Source organism: Anser anser (assembly GCF_964211835.1).
Source record: "Anser anser genome assembly, chromosome: 6".
NCBI classification, from domain to species: domain Eukaryota; kingdom Metazoa; phylum Chordata; class Aves; order Anseriformes; family Anatidae; genus Anser; species Anser anser.
The window spans coordinates 2,026,076-2,051,484 of NC_139726.1; the positions used below are offsets into that span (position 1 = coordinate 2,026,076).

At 41.9% G+C, this 25,409-nt stretch overlaps 1 protein-coding gene across 1 annotated transcript in view; it reads left to right on the plus strand.

Annotated features, from left to right (window-relative positions):
• NEB (nebulin) overlaps positions 1-25,409 on the plus strand; it is a 124,469-nt gene that overhangs the window by 33,547 nt on the left and 65,513 nt on the right. Inside the window, exons 41-74 of the mRNA XM_083840921.1 lie at positions 27-230; positions 690-794; positions 1,618-1,725; positions 2,072-2,383; positions 3,077-3,280; positions 3,621-3,725; positions 3,824-3,931; positions 4,967-5,278; positions 5,972-6,175; positions 6,515-6,619; positions 6,718-6,825; positions 7,861-8,172; positions 8,786-8,989; positions 9,343-9,447; positions 9,546-9,653; positions 10,277-10,588; positions 11,311-11,514; positions 12,297-12,401; positions 13,095-13,202; positions 13,696-14,007; positions 14,401-14,604; positions 15,081-15,185; positions 15,669-15,776; positions 17,123-17,434; positions 17,842-18,045; positions 19,110-19,214; positions 19,393-19,500; positions 19,846-20,157; positions 20,497-20,700; positions 20,894-20,998; positions 22,606-22,713; positions 23,388-23,699; positions 24,039-24,242; positions 24,435-24,539. Of these exons, the coding sequence (XP_083697047.1) occupies positions 27-230; positions 690-794; positions 1,618-1,725; positions 2,072-2,383; positions 3,077-3,280; positions 3,621-3,725; positions 3,824-3,931; positions 4,967-5,278; positions 5,972-6,175; positions 6,515-6,619; positions 6,718-6,825; positions 7,861-8,172; positions 8,786-8,989; positions 9,343-9,447; positions 9,546-9,653; positions 10,277-10,588; positions 11,311-11,514; positions 12,297-12,401; positions 13,095-13,202; positions 13,696-14,007; positions 14,401-14,604; positions 15,081-15,185; positions 15,669-15,776; positions 17,123-17,434; positions 17,842-18,045; positions 19,110-19,214; positions 19,393-19,500; positions 19,846-20,157; positions 20,497-20,700; positions 20,894-20,998; positions 22,606-22,713; positions 23,388-23,699; positions 24,039-24,242; positions 24,435-24,539 (6,141 nt within the window). The remainder of the gene's footprint in view (positions 1-26; positions 231-689; positions 795-1,617; positions 1,726-2,071; positions 2,384-3,076; positions 3,281-3,620; positions 3,726-3,823; positions 3,932-4,966; positions 5,279-5,971; positions 6,176-6,514; positions 6,620-6,717; positions 6,826-7,860; positions 8,173-8,785; positions 8,990-9,342; positions 9,448-9,545; positions 9,654-10,276; positions 10,589-11,310; positions 11,515-12,296; positions 12,402-13,094; positions 13,203-13,695; positions 14,008-14,400; positions 14,605-15,080; positions 15,186-15,668; positions 15,777-17,122; positions 17,435-17,841; positions 18,046-19,109; positions 19,215-19,392; positions 19,501-19,845; positions 20,158-20,496; positions 20,701-20,893; positions 20,999-22,605; positions 22,714-23,387; positions 23,700-24,038; positions 24,243-24,434; positions 24,540-25,409) is intronic.

Genomic DNA, 25,409 nt, shown 5'->3' on the forward strand with positions numbered 1-25,409 from the left:
ACTATGATTTTTTTTTTCCTTAATAGAATCTATATAAGTCAGATCTACAGTGGCTCAGAGGCCTTGGATGGAGTCCTTTGGGATCTTTGGAATCTGAAAAGAACAAGAAAGCTTCTGAAATACTGAGTGAAAAGAAGTACCGGCAGCACCCAGATACTATTAAGTTCACGAGTATCCCAGATGCCATGAATATCGTTTTAGCAAAATCTAATGCCAAAAATAGAAGTGATGTAAGTTGCCTCTGGAACAAGTACATGTGATTCAATAAATGTAGGAATAAGTTAGTATTCATTTGTTGAAAAGATCACTATACCAGAATGTGATTATAAAAATATAAAGTATAAAAATATCAGATGTTTGCAATCTGTGCCTTACTGCTCAGTTGTCAAGAAGTCTTATGCCTTAATCAGGAGATTAAGGTCTATACAATTTATTCAGCAAACTGCAAATATAACCCTTACTATGTAGTATGCAACCATGTTGTCATAATGCTGCCTCGTTGAGCATTCGTGGATGTAAAGAGGGAAAAAAGGTATTTTAGTAAGAAGTTGGTGTATTATTTTATTTAAATATCTTGCTTGCATGGTATATCTTTGCTTTGCAATTGTTCAGAAAAATTAAGATGAATTCACTGCCGTGAATGTGAGCCTTTTATCAGACAAGATATTTCTGTTTGTGTCTCTTTTCAGATACTCTATAGGCAAGCCTGGGACAAGGACAAGACTCAGGTTCACATCATGCCTGATACTCCTGAAATTTTACTGGCTAAATCAAACTTAATCAACACAAGTGATGTAAGTGTGTCTCTACAATATTTATTTTATGAAATTTGGATTTACTCTTTATAGCTTTAGTTTAAGATGAAGTAGAGTAATTCTACAAATCTAATGGTTGTAAGCACACCTGTAATCTTTTCCTGTGAAAATTGTTATGCATTGGGAAGCCCAAGTAAATTGCTAGGTTATAATATGGAAGTGGAGTTGCTAGAAAAAAAATACCAAGAAAATACTCAGTGCAAGTTTGGTGTTTTCATTCATCCCTACCAATTATATTAACATTTTCGATATGTATTCAGGAATTTTCAGTAAGCCTGTTGTTTAGTTAAAAGTCTGATTATATCAAACTACATTTTTAGAATTTCTTAGGATTACATTACATCAAATTTCTGGCTATAATGGAACAACTATAGATTAGGTGCGAAATGTAAAATGTCAGCAGCTTTATCATAAGAAATCAAGAAGACAAATAATTGTGATTGAAATTGGGTGTAGCAAATTGCAGGGTTGTATTATTCACCTCTGTAGAAGACTATTCTTCATTCAGATTAATATTTCTAGTAAAGGAAAAGTTTTGGTCTCAGATGAGATCATCAGAGAAATTGCAGGTAGTTATTTTTATATATTTTATATAATCAGTTACAAAATACATATTATTAGAAATAAGGTATGGGATTTCATTTGATTAATGAAACTGCATTTGGAATCTCATACTTCTTTTTCAATAATCAAAGGAATAAAATTACCACATTGTATAGGTAGGGTGATCTTACTTTTTTACATATTGAAAAACTCTCCAGAGCCTTATTTGCAATAATTACTTTGAATCCTTCTCCAACAGAAACATTACAAGTTAGGATATGAAGAGTTGAAGAGGAAAGGCTATGATCTTCCTCCCGATGCTATACCCCTCAAGTCAGCGAAGGCATCCAGAGACATAGCTAGTGAAGTAAGTCCTACTGAGTGAAAATAATAGTGTGGCATTGAGCTAGTAGACATTTCCCTGTAATAGGAGGAGATCTAACATTTTAACACTTACATTGCTCCTCACCCAAGAGGTTGTGTAATTCCTTATTGTGCAAAGTTAATTTAATTCATTAAAATAGTTTACAAATAGAAAGAATGTAACCGTAGAAAATAACTTAATACGATCTAGAAATAAAAATGCTAAAAATATAGCCAAAATATGCAATATATTTTTATAATACGTTTCAGTTCAAAAATTAGCCAGTCTATTAACAAATCAGAAATGTTACGTACTTCTTTAAAACATGGCGGTTTCTCTATTCATTTAGTACCAATATAAAACTGCGTACCGGAAGCAGCTTGGCCACCACATTGGAGCGCGAAACATAGAGGATGATCCCAAGATGATGTGGTCGATGCATGTAGCGAAGATCCAGAGTGACCGGGAGTACAAGAAAGCCTTTGAGAAGACAAAGACGCACTTCAGCAGCCCCGTGGACATGCTAGGTGTGGTGTTGGCCAAGAAGTGTCAGGAGCTGGTCAGTGACATTGATTACAAGCATTATCTGCATCGGTGGACGTGTCTGCCGGACCAGAACGATGTTGTACAAGCCAGGAAAGTGTACGACCTTCAGAGCGATGTAAGTTGTTCTTTCCTAGATGTGTGGGAAACGGGCTGTCCTCCTTGAGTTCTGCTTGACTGTTGGGGAAGATGCAGTTGGGGACCATAAACCTGGGCTGTTTCTATGAGAGGTTGTTATGGCCATACTGACGTACTGAGTGTTTTTTGGTTTTCTTTGAATCATTGAGGAAGAATTTTGTGTGGCATTGTATATTATGATCACAGAAGAATAGTGTCTTCCTTTGACTGTGTGGAGGGAAAGGTTTCTGCATGTGGCTAAAGTTCATTCTATAAGGGAAAGGGCAAAAGAGTCAATTTTTACTTTTGAAGGACAAGTGCTGGGCAAACACAAGCTGGAGTAGTATAAAGAACCTTAGGTGGTGGGGTTTAAGGGTCCTCTTCAGTGCCTCTGTCAGCCAAGACTGCTGGATGGGACAGATCTTTGTCCCTTTTGCCTACAAAGGCTTTTGCACAGAAGATGCTTGAGGGGAGCTCTGTCAGTTGCTGGGCACCTGCTTGTGGTGATGCAGGCGTGCAGAGCCTACACAACCTCGGTGTAACAGGAGCCGAGATACATGGTAGCCCCTTTGTGCTGTCTGGTGTGCGACCCAGGGGAATGTTCCTTCTCAGGCGGAGCTTCCCTTGGTAGGAGGGGTGCTTGCACACACTGAGGATGTTGCTGAGCTGTTTGTGTCCTTGCCTGTCATTTCAGAATTTGTACAAGTCGGACCTTCTGTGGCTGAGAGGCATTGGCTGGTCCCCAAGTGGTTCGCTGGACGATGAGAAGAACAAGAGGGCGAGCCTGATCCTGAGTGACAAGAAGTATCGTCAGCACCCGGACACCATCAAGTTCACGAGCATTCCTGACTCTATGCCTATGGTTCTGGCAAAGCACAACTCTGAAATTATGAACCAAGTGAGATTCCCTTGTGTTTTCAGCCTGAGGGAAAGGAGTGCCTCTGGCAGGGCTCTAGAGCTCTTCTCCCTCAGGTTCCAGGGTTTTGGTGGAGGGGTGTTGCTTCCTCCTGCTCGGGGGATTTGTGTTCCTTGTTAGATCAACGTATGTTTTTTGCAATTGGAGCAGAGTTTGGGTGTGGTGCGGGAAAGAAAAGGGTGAGACTTTAAAAGTCTTGGGGAAAGGAAAGTGCCTAAGTGTGTTGAGACCTAGAGGCTGGTAGAGGCCCTGTTGAGCTAGTTTGGTTTCTGTTTGTTTCCCTGTGCTTGCATGATCTTTCACGTTGTGCTCACCTTTTTAGCGTGCATATACGTCTGCCTGGGAGAAAGACAAAACCAGCGTTCACATTATGCCAGATACACCTGGTATTTTGCTGGCCCAGCAGAACCAGCAGAACCTCAGTGAGGTAGGTGTTCCGTGTGGGCTCGGTGTCCATCCGTGGGCAGAGGCGGTGCAGGAAGAAGTGTAGTTGGGGTCACTTGGGAACGCTTGTTTTTCTTTCAGAAACTGTACAGGCTTGCAATGGAGGAAGAGAAGAAAAAGGGCTATGACCTCCGGGAAGATGCCATTCCTATCAAGTCTGCTGAAGCTTCCAGGGATATTGCCAGTGATGTAAGTACGCAGGAGGCCTTGGTGGCACACTTTCTTGGACAGTTTCCCTGTGCTTGCAGCTCAAGACCAGGGACTGCAAACTTAGATGAGTGTAGCCCACAGAGCACGTACCTGTCATTACCGCTCAGCTAGTCAGTAAAGGCGTTGGTGGCAGAGGTTCAGTAGGGCAAGTCTGTCAGTACGGATGTGCACTCGCCTGATGCCTGCAGCTACCCTGATGAGCTGGACCATTGAAAAGAAAACCCAAACCAAGTTTTTTGATATGACAGGGACGTTTATCATTTCTGTGTGGACTGGAGTGGAGCAGTCATTGTGAGGCCACTGTTACTTTGTCCCAGCTGGTGTTGCAGAACATGATTTTAGGGTGGAGGGGCTGAATTTACTCTCTCATGAGACGTTCTGTAGTTTAGGTTTGTTCTGTTAGTCTGGAAAGATGAGCTCAATCTCTCCTCAGGCTTTCTGGACATTTTGGAACTGGGGGAGGGAAAAGTGTAGCACAGTTCCATGTCACTGCCCAAACTCAGGCAGCCAGCAGAAAAGCTGAGGACACACTGAGCTGGGAGAAAGAGTCCTCCGCACTGTGAGGGCAGCCTGGTTCAGAGGAGTGTGTCGGCTGCTGGGGGCTGCGTGGGTGAGAGCAGACAGAGCAGTACAGGATGAAGGCCAGATTGCCTGCTGGAGCAGTCTGATGGGTTTTGTCCCGTTTTCCACCCCAGCTGCTGAGCTGGCCTCTCAGTGAGGCTGCTTGGGTTGTGTGGAGCTGCTGTCTGTACAGGCACATTGCTCCTGGTTCCTGAGCTGGCTTGGTTGGGGTTGCAGTCTGGACCTCCGTGTGGCTCCAGTGTCTTGGTGCAGGCCTGGGGTGGGATGGAGGTGTAGCCCATCGTGGGGTACGTTGCACTTGGATGCCTGTTCCCATGGTGATCTTGCCAGGTTCCATTAGCAAAGCACTTTTCACAGGAGTTGCTCCAGAACAGTGCTGAGAGGAAGAAGAAGGGCTGAGCATAAACTTACTGAGCTTCTTTAATCCTACAGTACAAGTATAAGGAAGGTTATCGCAAGCAGCTTGGCCACCACATTGGAGCGCGAAACATAGAGGATGATCCCAAGATGATGTGGTCGATGCATGTAGCGAAGATCCAGAGTGACCGGGAGTACAAGAAAGCCTTTGAGAAGACAAAGACGCACTTCAGCAGCCCCGTGGACATGCTGGGTGTGGTGTTGGCCAAGAAGTGTCAGGAGCTGGTCAGTGACATTGATTACAAGCATTATCTGCATCGGTGGACGTGTCTGCCGGACCAGAACGATGTTGTACAAGCCAGGAAAGTGTACGACCTTCAGAGCGATGTAAGTTGTTCTTTCCTAGATGTGTGGGAAACGGGCTGTCCTCCTTGAGTTCTGCTTGACTGTTGGGGAAGATGCAGTTGGGGACCATAAACCTGGGCTGTTTCTATGAGAGGTTGTTATGGCCATACTGACGTACTGAGTGTTTTTTGGTTTTCTTTGAATCATTGAGGAAGAATTTTGTGTGGCATTGTATATTATGATCACAGAAGAATAGTGTCTTCCTTTGACTGTGTGGAGGGAAAGGTTTCTGCATGTGGCTAAAGTTCATTCTATAAGGGAAAGGGCAAAAGAGTCAATTTTTACTTTTGAAGGACAAGTGCTGGGCAAACACAAGCTGGAGTAGTATAAAGAACCTTAGGTGGTGGGGTTTAAGGGTCCTCTTCAGTGCCTCTGTCAGCCAAGACTGCTGGATGGGACAGATCTTTGTCCCTTTTGCCTACAAAGGCTTTTGCACAGAAGATGCTTGAGGGGAGCTCTGTCAGTTGCTGGGCACCTGCTTGTGGTGATGCAGGCGTGCAGAGCCTACACAACCTCGGTGTAACAGGAGCCGAGATACATGGTAGCCCCTTTGTGCTGTCTGGTGTGTGACCCAGGGGAATGTTCCTTCTCAGGCGGAGCTTCCCTTGGTAGGAGGGGTGCTTGCACACACTGAGGATGTTGCTGAGCTGTTTGTGTCCTTGCCTGTCATTTCAGAATTTGTACAAGTCGGACCTTCTGTGGCTGAGAGGCATTGGCTGGTCCCCAAGTGGTTCGCTGGACGATGAGAAGAACAAGAGGGCGAGCCTGATCCTGAGTGACAAGAAGTATCGTCAGCACCCGGACACCATCAAGTTCACGAGCATTCCTGACTCTATGCCTATGGTTCTGGCAAAGCACAACTCTGAAATTATGAACCAAGTGAGATTCCCTTGTGTTTTCAGCCTGAGGGAAAGGAATGCCTCTGGCAGGGCTCTAGAGCTCTTCTCCCTCCAGGGCCAGGGTTTTGGTGGAGGCAACACCATCCTCCTGCTCGGGGGATTTGTGTTCCTTGTTAGATCAACGTATGTTTTGTGCAATTGGAGCAGAGTTTGGGTGTGGTGCGGGAAAGAAAAGGGTGAGACTTTAAAAGTCTTGGGGAAAGGAAAGTGCCTAAGTGTGTTGAGACCTAGAGGCTGGTAGAGGCCCTGTTGAGCTAGTTTGGTTTCTGTTTGTTTCCCTGTGCTTGCATGATCTTTCACGTTGTGCTCACCTTTTTAGCGTGCATATACATCTGCCTGGGAGAAAGACAAAACCAGCGTTCACATTATGCCAGATACACCTGGTATTTTGCTGGCCCAGCAGAACCAGCAGAACCTCAGTGAGGTAGGTGTTCCGTGTGGGCTCGGTGTCCATCCGTGGGCAGAGGCGGTGCAGGAAGAAGTGTAGTTGGGGTCACTTGGGAACGCTTGTTTTTCTTTCAGAAACTGTACAGGCTTGCAATGGAGGAAGAGAAGAAAAAGGGCTATGACCTCCGGGAAGATGCCATTCCTATCAAGTCTGCTAAAGCTTCCAGGGATATTGCCAGTGATGTAAGTACACAGAAGGCCTTGGTGGCACACTCTCTTGGACAGTTTCCCTGTGCTTGCAGCTCAAGACCAGGGACTGCAAACTTAGATGAGTGTAGCCCACAGAGCACGTACCTGTCATTACCGCTTAGCTAGTCAGTAAAGGCGTTGGTGGCAGAGGTTCAGTAGGGCAAGTCTGTCAGTACGGATGTGCACTCGCCTGATGCCTGCAGCTACCCTGATGAGCTGGACCATTGAAAAGAAAACCCAAACCAAGTTTTTTGATATGACAGGGACGTTTATCATTTCTGTGTGGACTGGGGCAGTGTAGTCATTGTGAGGCCACTGTTACTTTGTCCCAGCTGGTGTTGCAGAACATGATTTTAGGGTGCAGGGGCTGAATTTACTCTCTCATGAGACGTTCTGTAGTTTAGGTTTGTTCTGTTAGTCTGGAAAGATGAGCTCAATCTCTCCTCAGGCTTTCTGGACATTTTGGAACTGGGGGAGGGAAAAGTGTAGCACAGTTCCATGTCACTGCCCAAACTCAGGCAGCCAGCAGAAAAGCTGAGGACACACTGAGCTGGGAGAAAGAGTCCTCCGCACTGTGAGGGCAGCCTGGTTCAGAGGAGTGTGTCGGCTGCTGGGGGCTGCGTGGGTGAGAGCAGACAGAGCAGTACAGGATGAAGGCCAGATTGCCTGCTGGAGCAGTCTGATGGGTTTTGTCCCATTTTCCACCCCAGCTGCTGAGCTGGCCTCTCAGTGAGGCTGCTTGGGTTGTGTGGAGCTGCTGTCTGTACAGGCACATTGCTCCTGGTTCCTGAGCTGGCTTGGTTGGGGTTGCAGTCTGGACCTCCGTGTGGCTCCAGTGTCTTGGTGCAGGCCTGGGGTGGGATGGAGGTGTAGCCCATCGTGGGGTACGTTGCACTTGGATGCCTGTTCCCATGGTGATCTTGCCAGGTTCCATTAGCAAAGCACTTTTCACAGGAGTTGCTCCAGAACAGTGCTGAGAGGAAGAAGAAGGGCTGAGCATAAACTTACTGAGCTTCTTTAATCCTACAGTACAAGTACAAGGAAGGTTATCGCAAGCAGCTTGGCCACCACATTGGAGCGCGAAACATAGAGGATGATCCCAAGATGATGTGGTCGATGCATGTAGCGAAGATCCAGAGTGACCGGGAGTACAAGAAAGCCTTTGAGAAGACAAAGACGCACTTCAGCAGCCCCGTGGACATGCTGGGTGTGGTGTTGGCCAAGAAGTGTCAGGAGCTGGTCAGTGACATTGATTACAAGCATTATCTGCATCGGTGGACGTGTCTGCCGGACCAGAACGATGTTGTACAAGCCAGGAAAGTGTACGACCTTCAGAGCGATGTAAGTTGTTCTTTCCTAGATGTGTGGGTAACGGGCTGTCCTCCTTGAGTTCTGCTTGACTGTTGGGGAAGATGCAGTTGGGGACCATAAACCTGGGCTGTTTCTATGAGAGGTTGTTATGGCCATACTGACGTACTGAGTGTTTTTTGGTTTTCTTTGAATCATTGAGGAAGAATTTTGTGTGGCATTGTATATTATGATCACAGAAGAGTTGTTTCTTGTTTTTTCTGTGTGGAGGGAATGGTTGCAGAAAGTGGCTAAAGATCATTCCATAAGGGGAAGGGCACAGGAATCTTGGAGGACTGGCACTGGGCAAACACAAGCTGGCGTGGTATAAAGAGCATTAGATGGTGGGGTGTAACGGTCCTAGTGTGTGCCTAAGTCAGCCAAGATTGCAGGATGGGACAGATCTTTGTCCCTTTTGCCTACAGAGGCTTTTGTCTACAAAGGCTCGGTAAAACGGGAGCTGTGCTGCATGGTAGCTCCTTTGTGCTGTCTGGTGTGTTGACCCAGGGGAATGTTCCTTCTCAGGCGGAGCTTCCCTTGGTAGGAGGGGTGCTTGCACACACTGAGGATGTTGCTGAGCTGTTTGTGTCCTTGCCTGTCATTTCAGAATGTGTACAAGTCGGACCTTCTGTGGCTGAGAGGCATTGGCTGGTCCCCAAGTGGTTCGCTGGACGATGAGAAGAATAAGAGGGCAAGCCTGATCCTGAGTGACAAGAAGTATCGTCAGCACCCGGACACCATCAAGTTCACGAGCATTCCTGACTCTATGCCTATGGTTCTGGCGAAGCACAACTCTGAAATTATGAACCAAGTGAGATTCCCTTGTGTTTTCAGCCTGAGGGGAAGGAGTGCCTCTGGCAGGGCTCTAGAGCTCTTCTCCCTCCAGGGCCAGGGTTTTGGTGGAGGCAACACTGACCTCCTGCTTGGGGGATTTGTCGGACTTGTCTTCCTTGTTTTAGATTAATGTCTGTTTTTTTGTAATTGGAGCAGAGTTTGGGTGTGGTACGAAAAAGAAAAGGGTGAGACTTTAAAAGTCTTGGGGAAAGGAAAGTGCCTAAGTATGTTGAGACCTAGAGGCTGGTAGAGGCCCAGTTGAGCTAGTTTGGTCTCTGTGTTTGTTTCCCTGTGCTTGCATGATCTTTCACGTTGTGCTCACCTTTTTAGCGTGCATATACATCTGCCTGGGAGAAAGACAAAACCAGCGTTCACATTATGCCAGATACACCTGGTATTTTGCTGGCCCAGCAGAACCAGCAGAACCTCAGTGAGGTAGGTGTTCCGTGTGGGCTCGGTGTCCATCCGTGGGCAGAGGCGGTGCAGGAAGAAGTGTAGTTGGGGTCACTTGGGAACGCTTGTTTTTCTTTCAGAAACTGTACAGGCTTGCAATGGAGGAAGAGAAGAAAAAGGGCTATGACCTCCGGGAAGATGCCATTCCTATCAAGTCTGCTAAAGCTTCCAGGGATATTGCCAGTGATGTAAGTACACAGAAGGCCTTGGTGGCACACTCTCTTGGACAGTTTCTCTGTGTCTGCATCTTACATCTGTGACAGTGTTTCTGCATAGACCATTATTTTTTGATTTGGCCTTTCATTTATTTAATTTTGTGAAAGTCTCTTATTCAGAACCTCTTTTCTTTGAATGTGCAATACTTTTGAATTTTCTCATCGCAGAGTTTTTGTAAGAGGTAAAGGCAGTGTAAAAGTAGTGGGTTCCTTGATGATTAGATATTAATATTGAAAATTCTCCTTTGTGCTTGAAAGTCACCTACTGACTCTCTATGGAAATGGGTAAATATACTGAACTTTTGAGTTTTTTTTATTGATTCTGTAATTTACACACTTTTTATTCTCTCACGTACTGAGGAGGAGCTCTTAATATGTTGGCCATAGTGTGCTTTGGAAAACATGAAGGTTACAACAGTCAGAAAATGTTAGGTAAATCCCTTTGTAGCTGCACATTGCAGTTCATCAGCTGAATACGTACTTTAACGTCTCCGTGGTTTCACATACGAAGTTCTCTGGAGGTTGTTCTACTTGGGCTTTTCTTAGTATGTGAAGAAAACTGAAATAAAACTCAACGAACATCTTTTTGCCTACAGTACAAGTATAAGGAAGGTTATCGCAAGCAGCTTGGCCACCACATTGGAGCGCGAAACATAGAGGATGATCCCAAGATGATGTGGTCGATGCATGTAGCGAAGATCCAGAGTGACAGGGAGTACAAGAAAGCCTTTGAGAAGACAAAGACGCACTTCAGCAGCCCCGTGGACATGCTGGGTATTGTGTTGGCCAAGAAATGCCAAGAGTTGGTCAGCGATATTGATTACCGCCACTATCTGCACCAGTGGATCTGTCTGCCAGACCAGAATGATGTTATCCATGCTAAGAAGGCCTATGATCTGCAGAGTGATGTGAGTACTCACTGATGAGCATTGATGTTCTGCTGTGTATGTAATTTCCCTTACGTACAAAGCATATAAAAGATAGAAGCTACTCTCTACAAAATGCAGAAGCTCCTGACCTGTTTCTGTTGCAGTGTTTTTTCACATTGTGTTTTTCTCTACTTGTTCCAAGAGGAGGTCATAAGACAATAGTAAGTGAATCTGTAAATAAGTAATACTGAATAGTATGAAGGTTTAAATACAGGAAATCCATTAGCATAATAGAAGATTAGCAGATAAGTAATATAACAGATAGCTTTAATGCCTATATATGCAGATTAACTACATATAAAGAGGAAATTGCCCCGTATGACTTTTTTCTTTAAGTTTCATGACTGGAATTCTTCCGTTCTGTCTTGGGAAAATTGTTTAACTTAAAACCTGCTCTTCCTTACTGAATGACTTCCTGTTTCTTGGGAATATACATTACAGGAAAAGTTTATGCTGGCTTTCAGGATTTTGTTTTAATTACATCATTTACCCTTTGACTGTTCCTATACATGTTGTTCGGTGAATGATACCTCTTGAAGACGGGGATTGGGATTTGAATCTAGGTCGTAAACAAGGATTGTTTTGCCGATTGAACTAGGAGGAAGGAGACTAACAGAAAATAAGCATTATTTGCATGAGATATATGAAATGTTTACCTGGCAATATTAATGAGATGGCTGTCTTTGTACTTTTTGCAATAGAATTGCTACAAGTCTGACCTTGAATGGTTGCGGGGCATTGGTTGGGTCCCAATTGGTTCCTTGGATGTTGAAAAAGCCAAGAAGGCAGGAGAGATCTTGAGTGATAAATTATACCGTCAGCCTCCAGACACAATCAAATTTACTAGTGTTACTGATTCTCTAGAGATGGTCTTGGCCAAGCATAATGCAGAGACGATGAATAAGGTGAGTCTTGATCCAATCTGATAACATGTCAGTACACTCCAGCTAAACCCTGGAGAGAGAGGTCTAGCAATACAAGTCTGTTCCTGCGTGCAGTTTCAGCACAGTGAGACTTTAAAAGTCTGTTTCATTCTTGGTAATCAACAGGTAATTGGTAATTTATTTTTAGCAAGTGCTAATATAACAATATCTTCTAAGTTATGAAGTTAAATATTAATTATGAGTTGTAAAGCTTTCTACATACTCTAGCATGTATCTAGTAGTGTTATCTTCCATCTAATTTTTAATAAAACAATTTAGCCATTTGTTTAATAAATCTAATAATTTATCAAATATATTTAGTAATCTAGGATTTAAATTACTTGTTTCAGATCAGTCTTTGAAATATCTGTATTTCAAACAATTCAACATAGCTCTCACAATGTAAGAGTTTTTCTGAGTCTGTGGCTGTAATCTCAATCCTATTTATGTCAACAAAACCATTTCTTCCTTCAGTGAGGCCTTGTTCTTAGAGTTTAAATCTGTGTATGTCTGATTAGCCTTCCGTTGAAAGCCTTTTTTTGCAAACATTTCCTTTAAAACTGAATTCTTTCTACGTTACAAATTCTTAAGCTGTAAATTAAGCATCTTGAGAAGTGAATATAAGGTCTCGTTGCTATGTAAGGAATAAGGATTTTTTAGACTTCACTGGGAGTACAGTTCTGTAATTTTTCTCCCTATATAGGGGATCTCCAAGTAGCCATCTTTTTTTTTTTCCCTCCTAACATATGTTGTTTCTCCTGCAGCGTTTATATACAGATGCCTGGAATAAAGACAAGACACAAGTTCACATCATGCCCGACACACCTGAAATCACACTAGCAAAGCAGAACATGCAAAACTACAGTGCGGTGAGTTTGTTAGATCTCCAGATGTAACTGGTCTGTTTCATGGCTGGGTTATCAATATCCTGATAAACCTGATATAGATGATACCATCTATTTCTTTGAGTGACGCCAAATGTTTATAATTAAAATTGTGACTTTAAAAGCATCACTTGTGCTTTTGTACAGTAGTGTATACATATGTCTGTGAGCGCTACTTAGAATAAATTCTTTGAAAAGTGTGTTTCCAGTGAATTTCTGGGGGTTCTTTCTCCCACTGTGCCTAATGTTGGGAAGGTGCAAAATTCATTCCAACACTGGAAAGACAAAAAAAAAATCCAGCACAATTGTGAAGAACATTGTTTCCAGTGTTCAATGTTAGCTTAGGTAAATATATTCGCATCAGTAAGAGAAGGCTTTAGAAAGTAAGTTTTATTCTATTTGTATGTGGAGGAGTAGCTTATCTATGAAGTTGTAATCTGTGTTATTAAAGTATTGAAAGAAAAAAAATTGTTATCTAAAGTATTTAGCAAAGATCCTCATTCAATACAAATTATTAAGAGCTGCTTCTCGGAGGCTTTGAGTTAAGAAAGATAAAGCTGGGTTAGAATAAAAGTTAACACTTTTTTTTTTTAATCTACTCACGAGCAGTTTGCTTTGCACAGAATCTAATATAAAGAATTTAGTTACATGAATCCTATTGTTTAATTCTTCTTCTAGAAACTCTACAGACAAGCCATGGAAGAATCAAAAAAGAAAGGCTATGATCTGAGAAGTGATGCTATCCCCATTCAAGCTGCCAAAGCATCCAGGCAAATTGCCAGTGATGTAAGATATAAACTTTTTATTTCTTTGTGTGCTGATATCTGATCTCTACAACCTGAAAACTATCAGTTAAATTCTGTAAAAGGCATTTCAATTAAACTCTAAACTCAAAGTGTACATTTTTGGAAGTAAATTATTATATATGTATAAAGACTGATTTGTAAAAATTATGGACAATATAATGCTGCTATCATGTTAGTACTTTAATGTTTTGTTAATTATATCTTTATATAGTACGTATAAATCAGGATTATTTATCACTAATATTAGTGTTTTTTCAAAAAAAAATTCTCACACTTCTCAATTTAGGGTTCTAATACAAGTCTTAGAAATTTAATCAGAGAATCCATGTTATTAGCCCCATAATTACTTTGAGCGTATTTTGTTGGCTGTAGATTTTAGAGTGTTTTGGAGACTTTGTTATTAGAAACATTTAAAATGAGTAACTGAATTTTATACTTAAAAAATAAACAAAATATCTTGATTTATATCTCAGTACAAGTATAAAGAAGGTTATCGCAAGCAGCTTGGCCACCACATTGGAGCGCGAAACATAGAGGATGATCCCAAGATGATGTGGTCAATGCACGTAGCGAAGATCCAGAGTGACAGAGAGTACAAGAAAGCCTTTGAGAAGACAAAGACGCACTTCAGCAGCCCCGTGGACATGCTGGGTATCGTGTTAGCCAAGAAATGCCAAGAGTTGGTCAGCGATATTGATTACCGCCACTATCTGCACCAGTGGATCTGTCTGCCAGACCAGAATGATGTTATCCATGCTAAAAAGGCCTATGATCTGCAGAGTGATGCAAGTACCTTTTATTTCATTTTTGGGGAGGGGTGTATTTGAAATTTTACATAGGTGGTCCAGGGCATCAGATACTAATGTGGTAAAAACAAATTTCAAGACTTATTTTTAAGTATTATTGAAACTCAGACCTCTAATAAGATATGTTTGCTAGTTGATATTAAGTGAAATTCTGTAATTTGGGCTATTTATTATTTGTCATTCTGTGAAGCTTGGATAATGGTTTCACTCTGCATCTAGATGAACTGCAGTGATATCAGCTAAGATTTGTCTGGGCTTTGGAATTTATTTGTATTAGAAGTTGATACTGAGTTTAATTAAACATCTGTGAAAAGATGCACTACGTAAATTGCATTATTATTTTTAGAATAACCTGTGTATTTTTTGCAATAGAATTGCTACAAGTCCGACCTTGAATGGTTGCGGGGCATTGGTTGGGTCCCAATTGGTTCCTTGGATGTTGAAAAAGCCAAGAAGGCAGGAGAGATCTTGAGTGATAAATTATACCGTCAGCCTCCAGACACAATCAAATTTACTAGTGTTACTGATTCTCTAGAGATGGTCTTGGCCAAGCATAATGCAGAGACGATGAATAAGGTGAGTCTTGATCCAATCTGGTAACATGTCAGCACTGTCCAGCTAAACCCTGGAGAAGGAAGACTTGAAATACCATGATGACAAGTAATGCTGAAGTTCAGAGATGATGCTTTTTTCGAATAGTGTGCTGTCTTTATTTCAATCAAAACTAACAGCCATGTAATGGAAGACTCAGCTCAAGATATTCTACGTATTCCATTTTAATCCTTTATTCGACATGTCTATGCAGTGAGTAGTAATAATGCTTTGGTTTATTCATTTTTCTTAATTAATATAGCAGTTTTCTAAGTGTTGAATTGCCTCAGATAAATTATTTTTACGAAGAGAAATTGTTATCTGTATCTGATTACAAATGTAAGCATATATTCATGCTGCTTCCTTTAATTTTGCCTAATACCCTTTATGTTTTAGCTGGTTTATGAGTATTTAACTTATATTGGAACATAATGGTAATCTCTTCCTCTGTTCTTTCTTAGCGTTTATACACTGAAGCATGGAATAAAGATAAGACCATGGTTCATGTCATGCCTGACACACCGGAAATCCTGCTAGCTAAGCAAAACCAATTAAACTACAGTCAGGTAAGTAAAATTGAAGAGCTCAGAGTAGTAGAATTTTGTCACCTCTGACTCTTACTTAATATTATAATGTTGTCAAGTTGTTTAGTTCCACAAATGGCCAGCTATGCTGATAACATCAGAGTTGTTCTTTTCCCTGAATTTACTTCCTAGGTATCTAACTCAGGCTTTTTTAATATGTTATATACCATAAACTAGAAATAATTTCTATAGCAAAGTATGGAAATGAATAATTTAAGTTTTAGAATATTCCTTTCTTTCCCATCCCTAGATGATTTCCAGTTTCTGGGTATCTACCATAAAATTGCAAAATCTGTTTTGTTTTTTTACCTTCTAGAGAAGATAGAGCTTTGTTCAAATATTTAAGCTGTCTGAACATTAACAATATTTTGGGGGGATTCAATTTGTTTTATTGCACAGATGTGCTTAACTGAAGTGGGTAAATTACCTGATTTTTGAAACACAAATGTTTTTTTTTTCTCACAGAATATGTACAAACTAGCTTTGGAAGAATCAAAGAAGAAGGGTCATGACATGCGTTACGATGCCATTCCTATTCAAGCTGCCAGAGCATCCAGAGAGATTGCCAGTGATGTAAGCAGTCTTTTCATCATGTCTGTATGGATTTGGTAAAGCAAAAGAATCAGAATTTTTGTTCCACTGTTTTTTTCACGTAGTACCTTGAGTATAGAATAGATAATACTGAAATCAAATGATTCTACTGCATGTTCTTAGCACATGAAAGGGATAGCCAGTATTTGTATGCACAAGTTATATACCACAGTAATAAATAGAGAAAATAATAGAAATTATAAATCTATGTCCACTATGATAGTTCCATTGATGTCCATGGGTGCTGAAGTAGGATACTCAGTAAGGTGTACAATTCTATGCTGGAGTTACCAAATTAATTTCTGATTCAAAATAGGAAATACTTTGAAATTTCTTTCCCAAATATAGTAATTATTAGTAATTACTAATTACTAAATTTGTAAATCAATTCTAAAAGTTCTAACTTGTTTTTTTCCTGAGGAAAAAATATTTCTTTTGGAATGCTGTCTTGAAAATCAAGATGTCTGAATACAAAAATGGAATAAAAAATATGCTGTGACTATGACAATTCTCATTTATGAGATCAGAAAACATCACTAAAACAAAGCATAACATTGTTAACGTCGTTTTTTTTCCATCAATACTGATAATTAAACTGTTAGTGTGAAGACCAAGTCACTCTTTTTCTCAAGGGTTTGTGTGATAAACTTTTATAATAAGTTAATCGTTATATTCTAATCGTAACATTAAAACAATGTGGAATATCAGACTTGTTAGTAAGTACATGACATTCAGTGTTTAGTTAATTAAATGTGTGATACCATGGTGTGGTTTAACCCCAGGCAGCAGGGATCCGTCATGCATAGTGGTTAATTGGAAAGATAAACGCCAGCACTCCGGATGTCCCTGCCTTCCTTCTTCTTTTCCCCCAGCTTTTATTGCTGAGCATGATGTCATGTGGTAGGAAATACCCTTTGGTCTGTTTGGGTCACCTGTCCTGGCTGTGCCCTCTCCTAACTGCTTGTGCGCCCCCAGCCTCCTCACTGGCCGGGCGGTATGAGAAGCTGAAAAGTCCTCGAGTCAGTGTAAGCACTGCTCAGCAACAGCTAAAACATCAGTGTGTTATCAACACTGTTTTCATCATAAATCCCAAACCCAGCATCGTACCAGCCACTATAAAGAAAGTTAAGTGTATTCCAACCAAAAACAGGACATATAACTGTATCAAATTCAGAGATAATGATACCTGTCATAATTCTTTTTAATGTGAAAGGTAATGAAATAGTAGAAAGGTCTAAATCAAATAAAACTACTGATTATGTTAATCTGTGTGTATCATTTATAAAATGATAATTATACCATATGAATATTAATATATTTAATTTCAGTACAAGTATAAGGAAGGTTATCGCAAGCAGCTTGGCCACCACATTGGAGCGCGAAACATAGAGGATGATCCCAAGATGATGTGGTCGATGCACGTAGCGAAGATCCAGAGTGACAGGGAGTACAAGAAGGCCTTTGAGAAGACAAAGACGCACTTCAGCAGCCCCGTGGACATGCTGGGTATTGTGTTGGCCAAGAAATGCCAAGAGTTGGTCAGCGATATTGATTACAAGCACTATCTGCACCAGTGGATCTGTCTGCCAGACCAGAATGATGTTATCCATGCTAAGAAGGCCTATGATCTGCAGAGCGATGTGAGTAAATTGTTAGATTTGTAATACATAATTAAATATACTTGGTTTTGTGCAAAATCGTTTTTTAAAGATATAATATTCCTTAGTTGCTTGCATCAGACATGTTCGTAGAGGTGAAATGTTTAATATGTTGTCATCAAACTTATATTTAATTCCGTCTTCTTTGTCTTTAACCTGAGGTATAATTTCTTTGTAACTCTGGTATTCATGGAGATCTTCAATAACTCCCCTTTTGTTATTTAAAAATTCTTTTACTCTTTCTTCAAAAATTAAAGTTGGTTTCAAAGCCAAATACTGCTACTATGCAAAAATATATAAAATTCCTTGTATAGGATAAGATATTATATACAGTTATTTTGATATTGCACACACTTGCACATATATGATGAACTTTCAAAATTTTTCAGGCTGTTTACAAATCTGACTTGGAATGGCTTAGAGGTATTGGATGGGTTCCTATTGGTTCCATGGATGTTGAGAAAGCTAAGAAAGCTGGAGAAATCCTGAGTGAAAGGAAGTATCGTCAACCAGCAGACCAAATTAAATTTACTAGCGTGACAGATTCTTTGGCTATGGTATTAGCCAAGCAAAATGCTGAGATAATGAACAAGGTGAGGTGTTTTGTTTTGTTTTCCCTTAAAAACACTGGTATTACTAGCTGATAGATCTTGTTCATAAGGTGAAAAATAGAAAATCCAGAGTAAGACTGTACAGATTTGCTATGGACTTAGAGAAGATGAATGCCCCAATTCAGCCTTTGCACAGGAAAAGGGTATTTTATCTTGGGTCTCAGTCTGAACTAAACACTTAGTTTTTCTGGTCATTTTTACTACGTCACATATTTTTCAAGAGCAATACTAAAGATTTGGTTGAATTTCTCTCTTTTTCCTGTCCTGTCTAAATTCCTATTGTAAATGGTTGTTTGGTATAGTTTTTCTATTCTGTTAAAGCTACTTCACTATGCAAAACACATCTCTGACAGAACAGACTAAATATCTTCACAGTTCTTAGACAACACTGTGAAATCTGCAGAGACAAGTTTCTGGCATGGTGTTAGGGTACGTATAGAGCTAATGGTGCCGTGAACATGCTGTAAGACACGATATAGTAGAATATTGTGGCATTTATTGCAGCTGCTGTAGTGCTGTATTGTTAATTGAGTGTCAGATACTGCGTGATGAACAAGTTATGAGGAAATAACTTAAGTTCTCTGCAAGTGAATCTTCTACAATTTATCTCAGACCTGGAGGATGAGAATCACAATATACCTACTCTGTCTCTTCAGTAAGAAACATCAATCAAACAATTCTTACAGTGGAGTAAAGTATATAATTTTACTCCTACTGCAGTTTCCTAGCAACCTTAAATCAATCAATTGCTGGGCCAACTTAGCCTGAGAAATTATGAGGAAGGACAAAATTTCCTACCTGAGCTGTTCAATGAGAAGCTTTACTATACCACGGTATTTAAAGCTTATTTGAATTACACCAGCAGCATGTAAAATACTTTCTTTGGAGAAATATATTAGTTTGGTTATATAGATCTGCCTCTGACTCAAGATTACTTTTATTTTATATCATTGACATACTTTTGGTAAATAATGCTTTCAAGGTTACAGTCTTCTCATTGTTGCTTAGTTAAACTTCTTAATGGAATCTGTTTTCCTCTCTCCTAGCGTTTATATACAGAAGCCTGGGATGCAGACAAAACATCAATTCACGTCATGCCTGACACTCCGACAATTTTATTAGCGAAGGCCAATGCAGCTAATGTTAGCCATGTAAGAATATTTATACATATAATAAATTAATGGAAATTGGGAAATTAAGTGAGCATTTCTTTAAACGTACAGTTCTTTTAAAATATGCTTTCACAAGAATTTTCAAAAATATATATAAAATGTAGAAATTCCACCTTTATGAATACTCAGAAACCATTTTCTGTCCTCTTTTGTGTAGAAACTTTATATACAAGCCTGGGAAGATGCCAAAAAGAAGGGTTATGACTTGAGAGCTGATGCGATTCCAATCCGAAGTGCAAAGGCATCAAGAGATATCGCGAGTGATGTATGTTCTTCCTTAATCAGTTAATTTGTGAAATAGGAATCAAGTAAAAAGCTACAAGTGACATGAGAAATCATGGTATATTAGATTCATATAGAATACCTACCAAGATAAAATTCAGTGCAGGAGGACAATGTGCGACAACTTCCAAAAGGAAAATTCTACTGCAATTCTTTACATGAAAGGATGTTAGAAAGTCATACACCAGTAACAATTTAGTAAAATAGATGCAAGAAAACATTATGCATTTCTAAAATCTAAATGAATATACTCAGGAGAAATTAAAAGAAAATGACTTATAACCAGTAGCAAAATATTTCTTATCGTACTTCTTTTAACATTACTCAGTACAAGTACAAAGAAGCTCACGAGAAGCAGAAAGGCCACTACATTGGGTGCCGGACAGCCCAAGAGGATCCCAAGCTGTCGTTTGCCGCGCGTGCCATGTTGCTGCAGAACGACCGCATTTACAGGAAGGCATACCACGATTCGAAGGCCCAGGTGCACCTGCCCGTTGATGCGTTGTCAGTGCAGGCAGCCAAGGAGTGCCAGACGCTGGTCAGTGATGTCGACTACCGCCACTACCTGCACCAGTGGACCTGTCTGCCTGACCAGAATGACGTGATCCACGCCAGGAAAGCCTACGACCTGCAGAGTGATGTGAGTGGGAGTAACTGTAGACAAGTGTTCTGTCAGGTGTGTGGGCAATGTTTGTGAGTGTGCCAATATTCTCTGAAGGACGTGCTTGTGAAGATGCAGTCAGTCCTGGTACGGTTTATTGAATTTGTGTGGATGACCTTGCATGTTAAAAGATGGCCACTTGTGTTGCTGTGCGAAGCAACCAAAAGCCATGGGTGGGAAGGGATTGGTCTGCTGCAGTCTCAGCGCTGACTGTTGATGTGTGACTGTTGGAGAAGGAGCCTGGGGGAAGCCTTGCGCCTGGGGAAGCTCTCTGTAGAGTTGTCTCTGCAGGGGCGTAACCCTTTGGTTTATTTGTAGAACGTGTACAAGTCGGACCTGGAGTGGTTGCGAGGCATTGGCTGGCTGACAGAAGGTTCTGTGGATGTGGTTAAAGCAAAGAAAGCCCAGGAAATCCTCAACGAGAGGCTGTACCGCACACGTCCGGAGGAGTTGAAGTTCACCAGCATAACTGACACACCAGATGTTGTTCAGGCCAAGATCAATGCTTTGCAGCTCAGCGATGTAAGCTTACCTTTTACTTACCTTTCATTTGTGCAATGACATTTCTGAGTGGTAGAGACTGCAGTTTCTATCGTGAGAACGTTTAATTTGAAACCAATGCAAACCAACATTACCAAAGAATTCCCATGAGTGTTGTTTTTTTTGCCAGTGTTCAGATCACAGTGAAATGTCATTGTGCTTCCTTTCTGCTTAGCATCTGTACCGTGAGGCCTGGGATAAAGATAAGACGCAGATCTCCATACCTTCTGATACTCCTGTAATGCTGCAATCCAAAGTCAACGCTCAGAACATCAGCAACGTAAGAGCCCACAACAATATGTGTGCAAAGCGTTATTAACTTAAGGGTGTGCCTACTTAGAGTCTTAGAGTTTTTACCTGACCTCTTTTAGATTTTGCCATAGAGAGTGGCAGCTACTAACGCTGTTCTCCAGTGTGCTTTTATCATAAACCATAGATTACGTCTAGACCGAGTGTATTGTTAATGAGCGAGAGTGCACTGTTAATGTACCCAATGGTCCTCAAACAAGAATGATCTTAATCTAGAATTGGTGTTATTGTAACCTCTCACAGTCCGTATGAATGTGAAAGCGATGAAACTGGCTGTGTGGAACATTCCAGCAGGTGCATTTTGCCCTATACTCTGTAGATTCCTGAGGGTGGGACACATGGAATTGCCTGCCTTGCTTGATAGGCTGTGTTTGTGAGCTAAATTAAATGTTCAGCATGTAATTACACAGGGCTTCTCCGTCCTTTGAGGAAAAACTGGCAAATATTTTCCTTGGGGTTGTTGAAGGAGCCTGCAGACTCATCAGCCCTGGGATGTTTTGCAGATTTGTGTTGTTTCACCCCCTAATTTTATGGGACTAACCGTGGAGATTCTGTAAAACAGGAAGCAGTTTCCCATTTTGCATTTTCATCAGGAATTAATTGGCTGAGAATATTTGCCTGGAAACTGCATTCACTCCAGATGTTCTTGATGTCCATGTATGTAAAATACTGTTCAGAAGTTCCTGACATGATTGGCTTAGGAGTGAACTATTTCAGGACTTCCTTCAGCAGTTGTCTGCGGCCCCTTTTTTTCTCACTCATGCTTTGAATATTGTTTTTGCTGATTTTGTTGTGGCCTGACCTGCAATAACATTCAGTCTCTGATTTTTCAAAGTCATCAGAGAACTACAAAGCATGATATTTACCCTGCTGTACTAATGACTTCAAGTCTAGGTAGGCTGACCAATATTGTGTGGGCCAAGATGCCCATAAAGACAGAGCTCTCATGTTTTTGTGCTTCCTTGAGTGCCTCCAGAGAGACGAAGGCACTTTAGTCTCTGTTCAGCCTTGTGAAAGGACTAAGTCTCTCTACCTACACTTGCTTTCTTTGAAGGACTCAAAAAAGTCTAATAAAAAATAAGAAGTCTGCAGCAGGTGTGGGAGGCTTCATAGCTCAGTCGGGCTTTGATTTTTTTCGTCATGAGAACAGGTGTTTGTCTCCAGTAGCTCTGGTCATGCAGTTGGATGTTTGTGACCGGAACCCTGACCATTTCAGGCTGATGCAGAATTCACAGCTGGTCAGGGACGTGCACCGCTCTGTCAGTGGGACTGCTTGTGTGGGGCCTCTGTGGCAAGGCCATGCATATGGTCAGGAGAAGTCCCTCAGTGGGGGTCTTGTGATGTGTTTTCAGGGATGTGCCAGCTGTGTCTTTGTGTTTTGGGTTTTGCAAAAGATTTAACTCTGAGTCATGGGTTTTCTGCTAAGACAATTGCAGGGAATATTATTGCAGCCTTCCCAGTTACAGGGGGCAAAAAAAGCACACAAGCAGTTAAGCGCAAGAGTGTGATTATTAACAAAGTCCTTGCTATCACCAAGTCTTGGCAGGAATTGACACGAGTGTTTAATCTTCTTTGCAGAAACATTATCAGAAGGCCTGGGATGAGGCCAAGGCAAAAAGCTATGACATAAGAGCTGATGCCATTCCCATCAAACATGCCAAGGCTTCCAGAGACATCGCTAGTGAGGTACCGTCTTCTCTTCGGGTGGTTGCTGTGTCTTGTCTCTTCCTGCGTCCTGTTTGGCAGAGCTGGGTGAATGCTTGTAGTATTTCAGCTAGAAGCTGAGTAGGGTTTTCTGTCCCTGTGTTATTTTAAAGCCCATTCTGAGTGCTCGTTTCTTCTACAGCTTGAGGCTGCCTGTAGGTAAGTGCTGTGTATGTAGGATGCCGTGTGATGCGTTTGTGAGATTGCGAGGAAGACTACAAAGCAGTGTGTTAATTTCCAGACACCAAGAAACAATTTAAAACTGCTTTTGGCAGTGGCTGCAGATGTGGCTGCTGCTGGATACTTGCATTTCCTGTAATCACCACCACCAAACACTTTAAAGAGAAAGCTGTGGATGGAATGTGGCTGGCACTCAGAGCGGTCTTGCATAGACCACTTCTTGCAGGTTTCCTCCTCAGTACCATTCTCCATTGCTTCCTAGCATTAAGAAAAGCCAGATGTATTTTTGTACAGCTTGAGGAATGCCATTTTAGGAAGCTTGAGGGGTTGCCCTTTGAGTGGCCTGGAGCTTTGTCTTTACTGAGGCAATACCTCTGGGAAAGGTGTCACAGGCATAGGAAGATGAAGGCCTTTGTTTGTCAGTAGCATTCAGGTGAGAAAGGTGAGGCTGCTTACATTCTTTTTGTGTTTCTCAGTACAAGTACAAAGAAGCTCACGAGAAACAGAAAGGCCACTACATCGGGTGCCGGACAGCCCAAGAGGATCCCAAGCTGTCGTTTGCTGCGCGTGCCATGTTGCTGCAGAATGACCGCATTTACAGGAAGGCATACCACGATTCGAAGGCCCAGGTGCACCTGCCCGTTGATGCGTTGTCAGTGCAGGCAGCCAAGGAGTGCCAGACGCTGGTCAGTGATGTCGACTACCGCCACTACCTGCACCAGTGGACCTGTCTGCCTGACCAGAATGACGTGATCCACGCCAGGAAAGCCTACGACCTGCAGAGTGATGTGAGTGGGAGTAACTGTAGACAAGTGTTCTGTCAGGTGTGTGGGCAATGTTTGTGAGTGTGCCAATATTCTCTGAAGGACGTGCTTGTGAAGATGCAGTCAGTCCTGGTACGGTTTATTGAATTTGTGTGGATGACCTTGCATGTTAAAAGATGGCCACTTGTGTTGCTGTGCGAAGCAACCAAAAGCCATGGGTGGGAAGGGATTGGTCTGCTGCAGTCTCAGCGCTGACTGTTGATGTGTGACTGTTGTAGAAGGAGCTTGGGGGAAGCCTTGCGCCTGGGGAAGCTCTCTGTAGAGTTGTCTCTGCAGGGGCGTAACCCTTTGGTTTATTTGTAGAACGTGTACAAGTCGGACCTGGAGTGGTTGCGAGGCATTGGCTGGCTGACAGAAGGTTCTGTGGATGTGGTTAAAGCAAAGAAAGCCCAGGAAATTCTGAACGAGAGGCTGTACCGCACACGTCCAGAGGAGTTGAAGTTCACCAGCATAACTGACACACCAGATGTCGTTCAGGCCAAGATCAATGCTTTGCAGCTCAGCGATGTAAGCTTACCTTTTACTTACCTTTCATTTGTGCAATGACATTTCTGAGTGGTAGAGACTGCAGTTTCTATCGTGAGAACGTTTAATTTGAAACCAATGCGAACCAACATTACCAAAGAATTCCCATGAGTGTGTGTTTTTTCCCAATGTTCGGATCACAGTGAAATGTCATTGTGCTTCCTTTCTGCTTAGCATCTGTACCGTGAGGCCTGGGATAGAGATAAGACGCAGATCTCCATACCTTCTGATACTCCCGTAATGCTGCAATCCAAAGTCAACGCTCAGAACATCAGCAACGTAAGAGCCCACAACGATATGTGTGCAAAGCGTTATTAACTTAAGGGTGTGCCTACTTAGAGTCTTAGAGTTTTTACCTGACCTCTTTTAGATTTTGCCATAGAGAGTGGCAGTTACTAACGCTGTTCTCCAGTGTGGTTGTATCGTAAACCACAGATTGCATCTAAGAGCTGTCTAGGCAGAGTATATTGTTAATGAATGAGTGTGCAGTGATAATGTTTCTGATGATCCTCAAACAAGAATGATCTTAATCTATAATTGGTGACAAAAGTGGCAAATATTTTCTGTGAGGTTGTTGAAGGAGCCTGCAGACTCATCAGCCCTGGGACGTTTTGCAGATTTGTGTTGATTCACCCCCTATTTTTATGGGACGAAGCCTGGAGGTCCTGTAAAACAGGAAGCAGTTTCCCATTTTGCATTTTCATCAGGAATTATTTGGCTGGGAATTTTAGCCTGGAAACTGCATTCACTCCCAGACATTCTTGATGTCATAAAATCATTAAGGTTGGAAAAGCCCTCCAAGATCATCTGGTCCAACCATCCACCTACCACCAATGTCACCCACTAACCCATGTCCCCAAGCACCACATCCAACCTTTCCTTGAACAACTCCAGTGATGGTGACTCCGCCACCTCCCTGGGCAACCCGTCCCAAGGCATGCCTGCTCTTTCTGAGAAGAGATGTCTCCTCATTTCTAACCTGATCCTCCCCTGGTGCTACTTGAGGCCGTTCACCCTAGCCCTATTGCTAGTTATCTCTGAGAAGAGACTGTCACTCAGCTCCCCACACCTTCCTTTCAGGCAGTTACAGAGAGCAATAAGGTCTCCCCTGAGCCTCCTCTTCCCCAGACTAAACAATCCCAGTTCTCT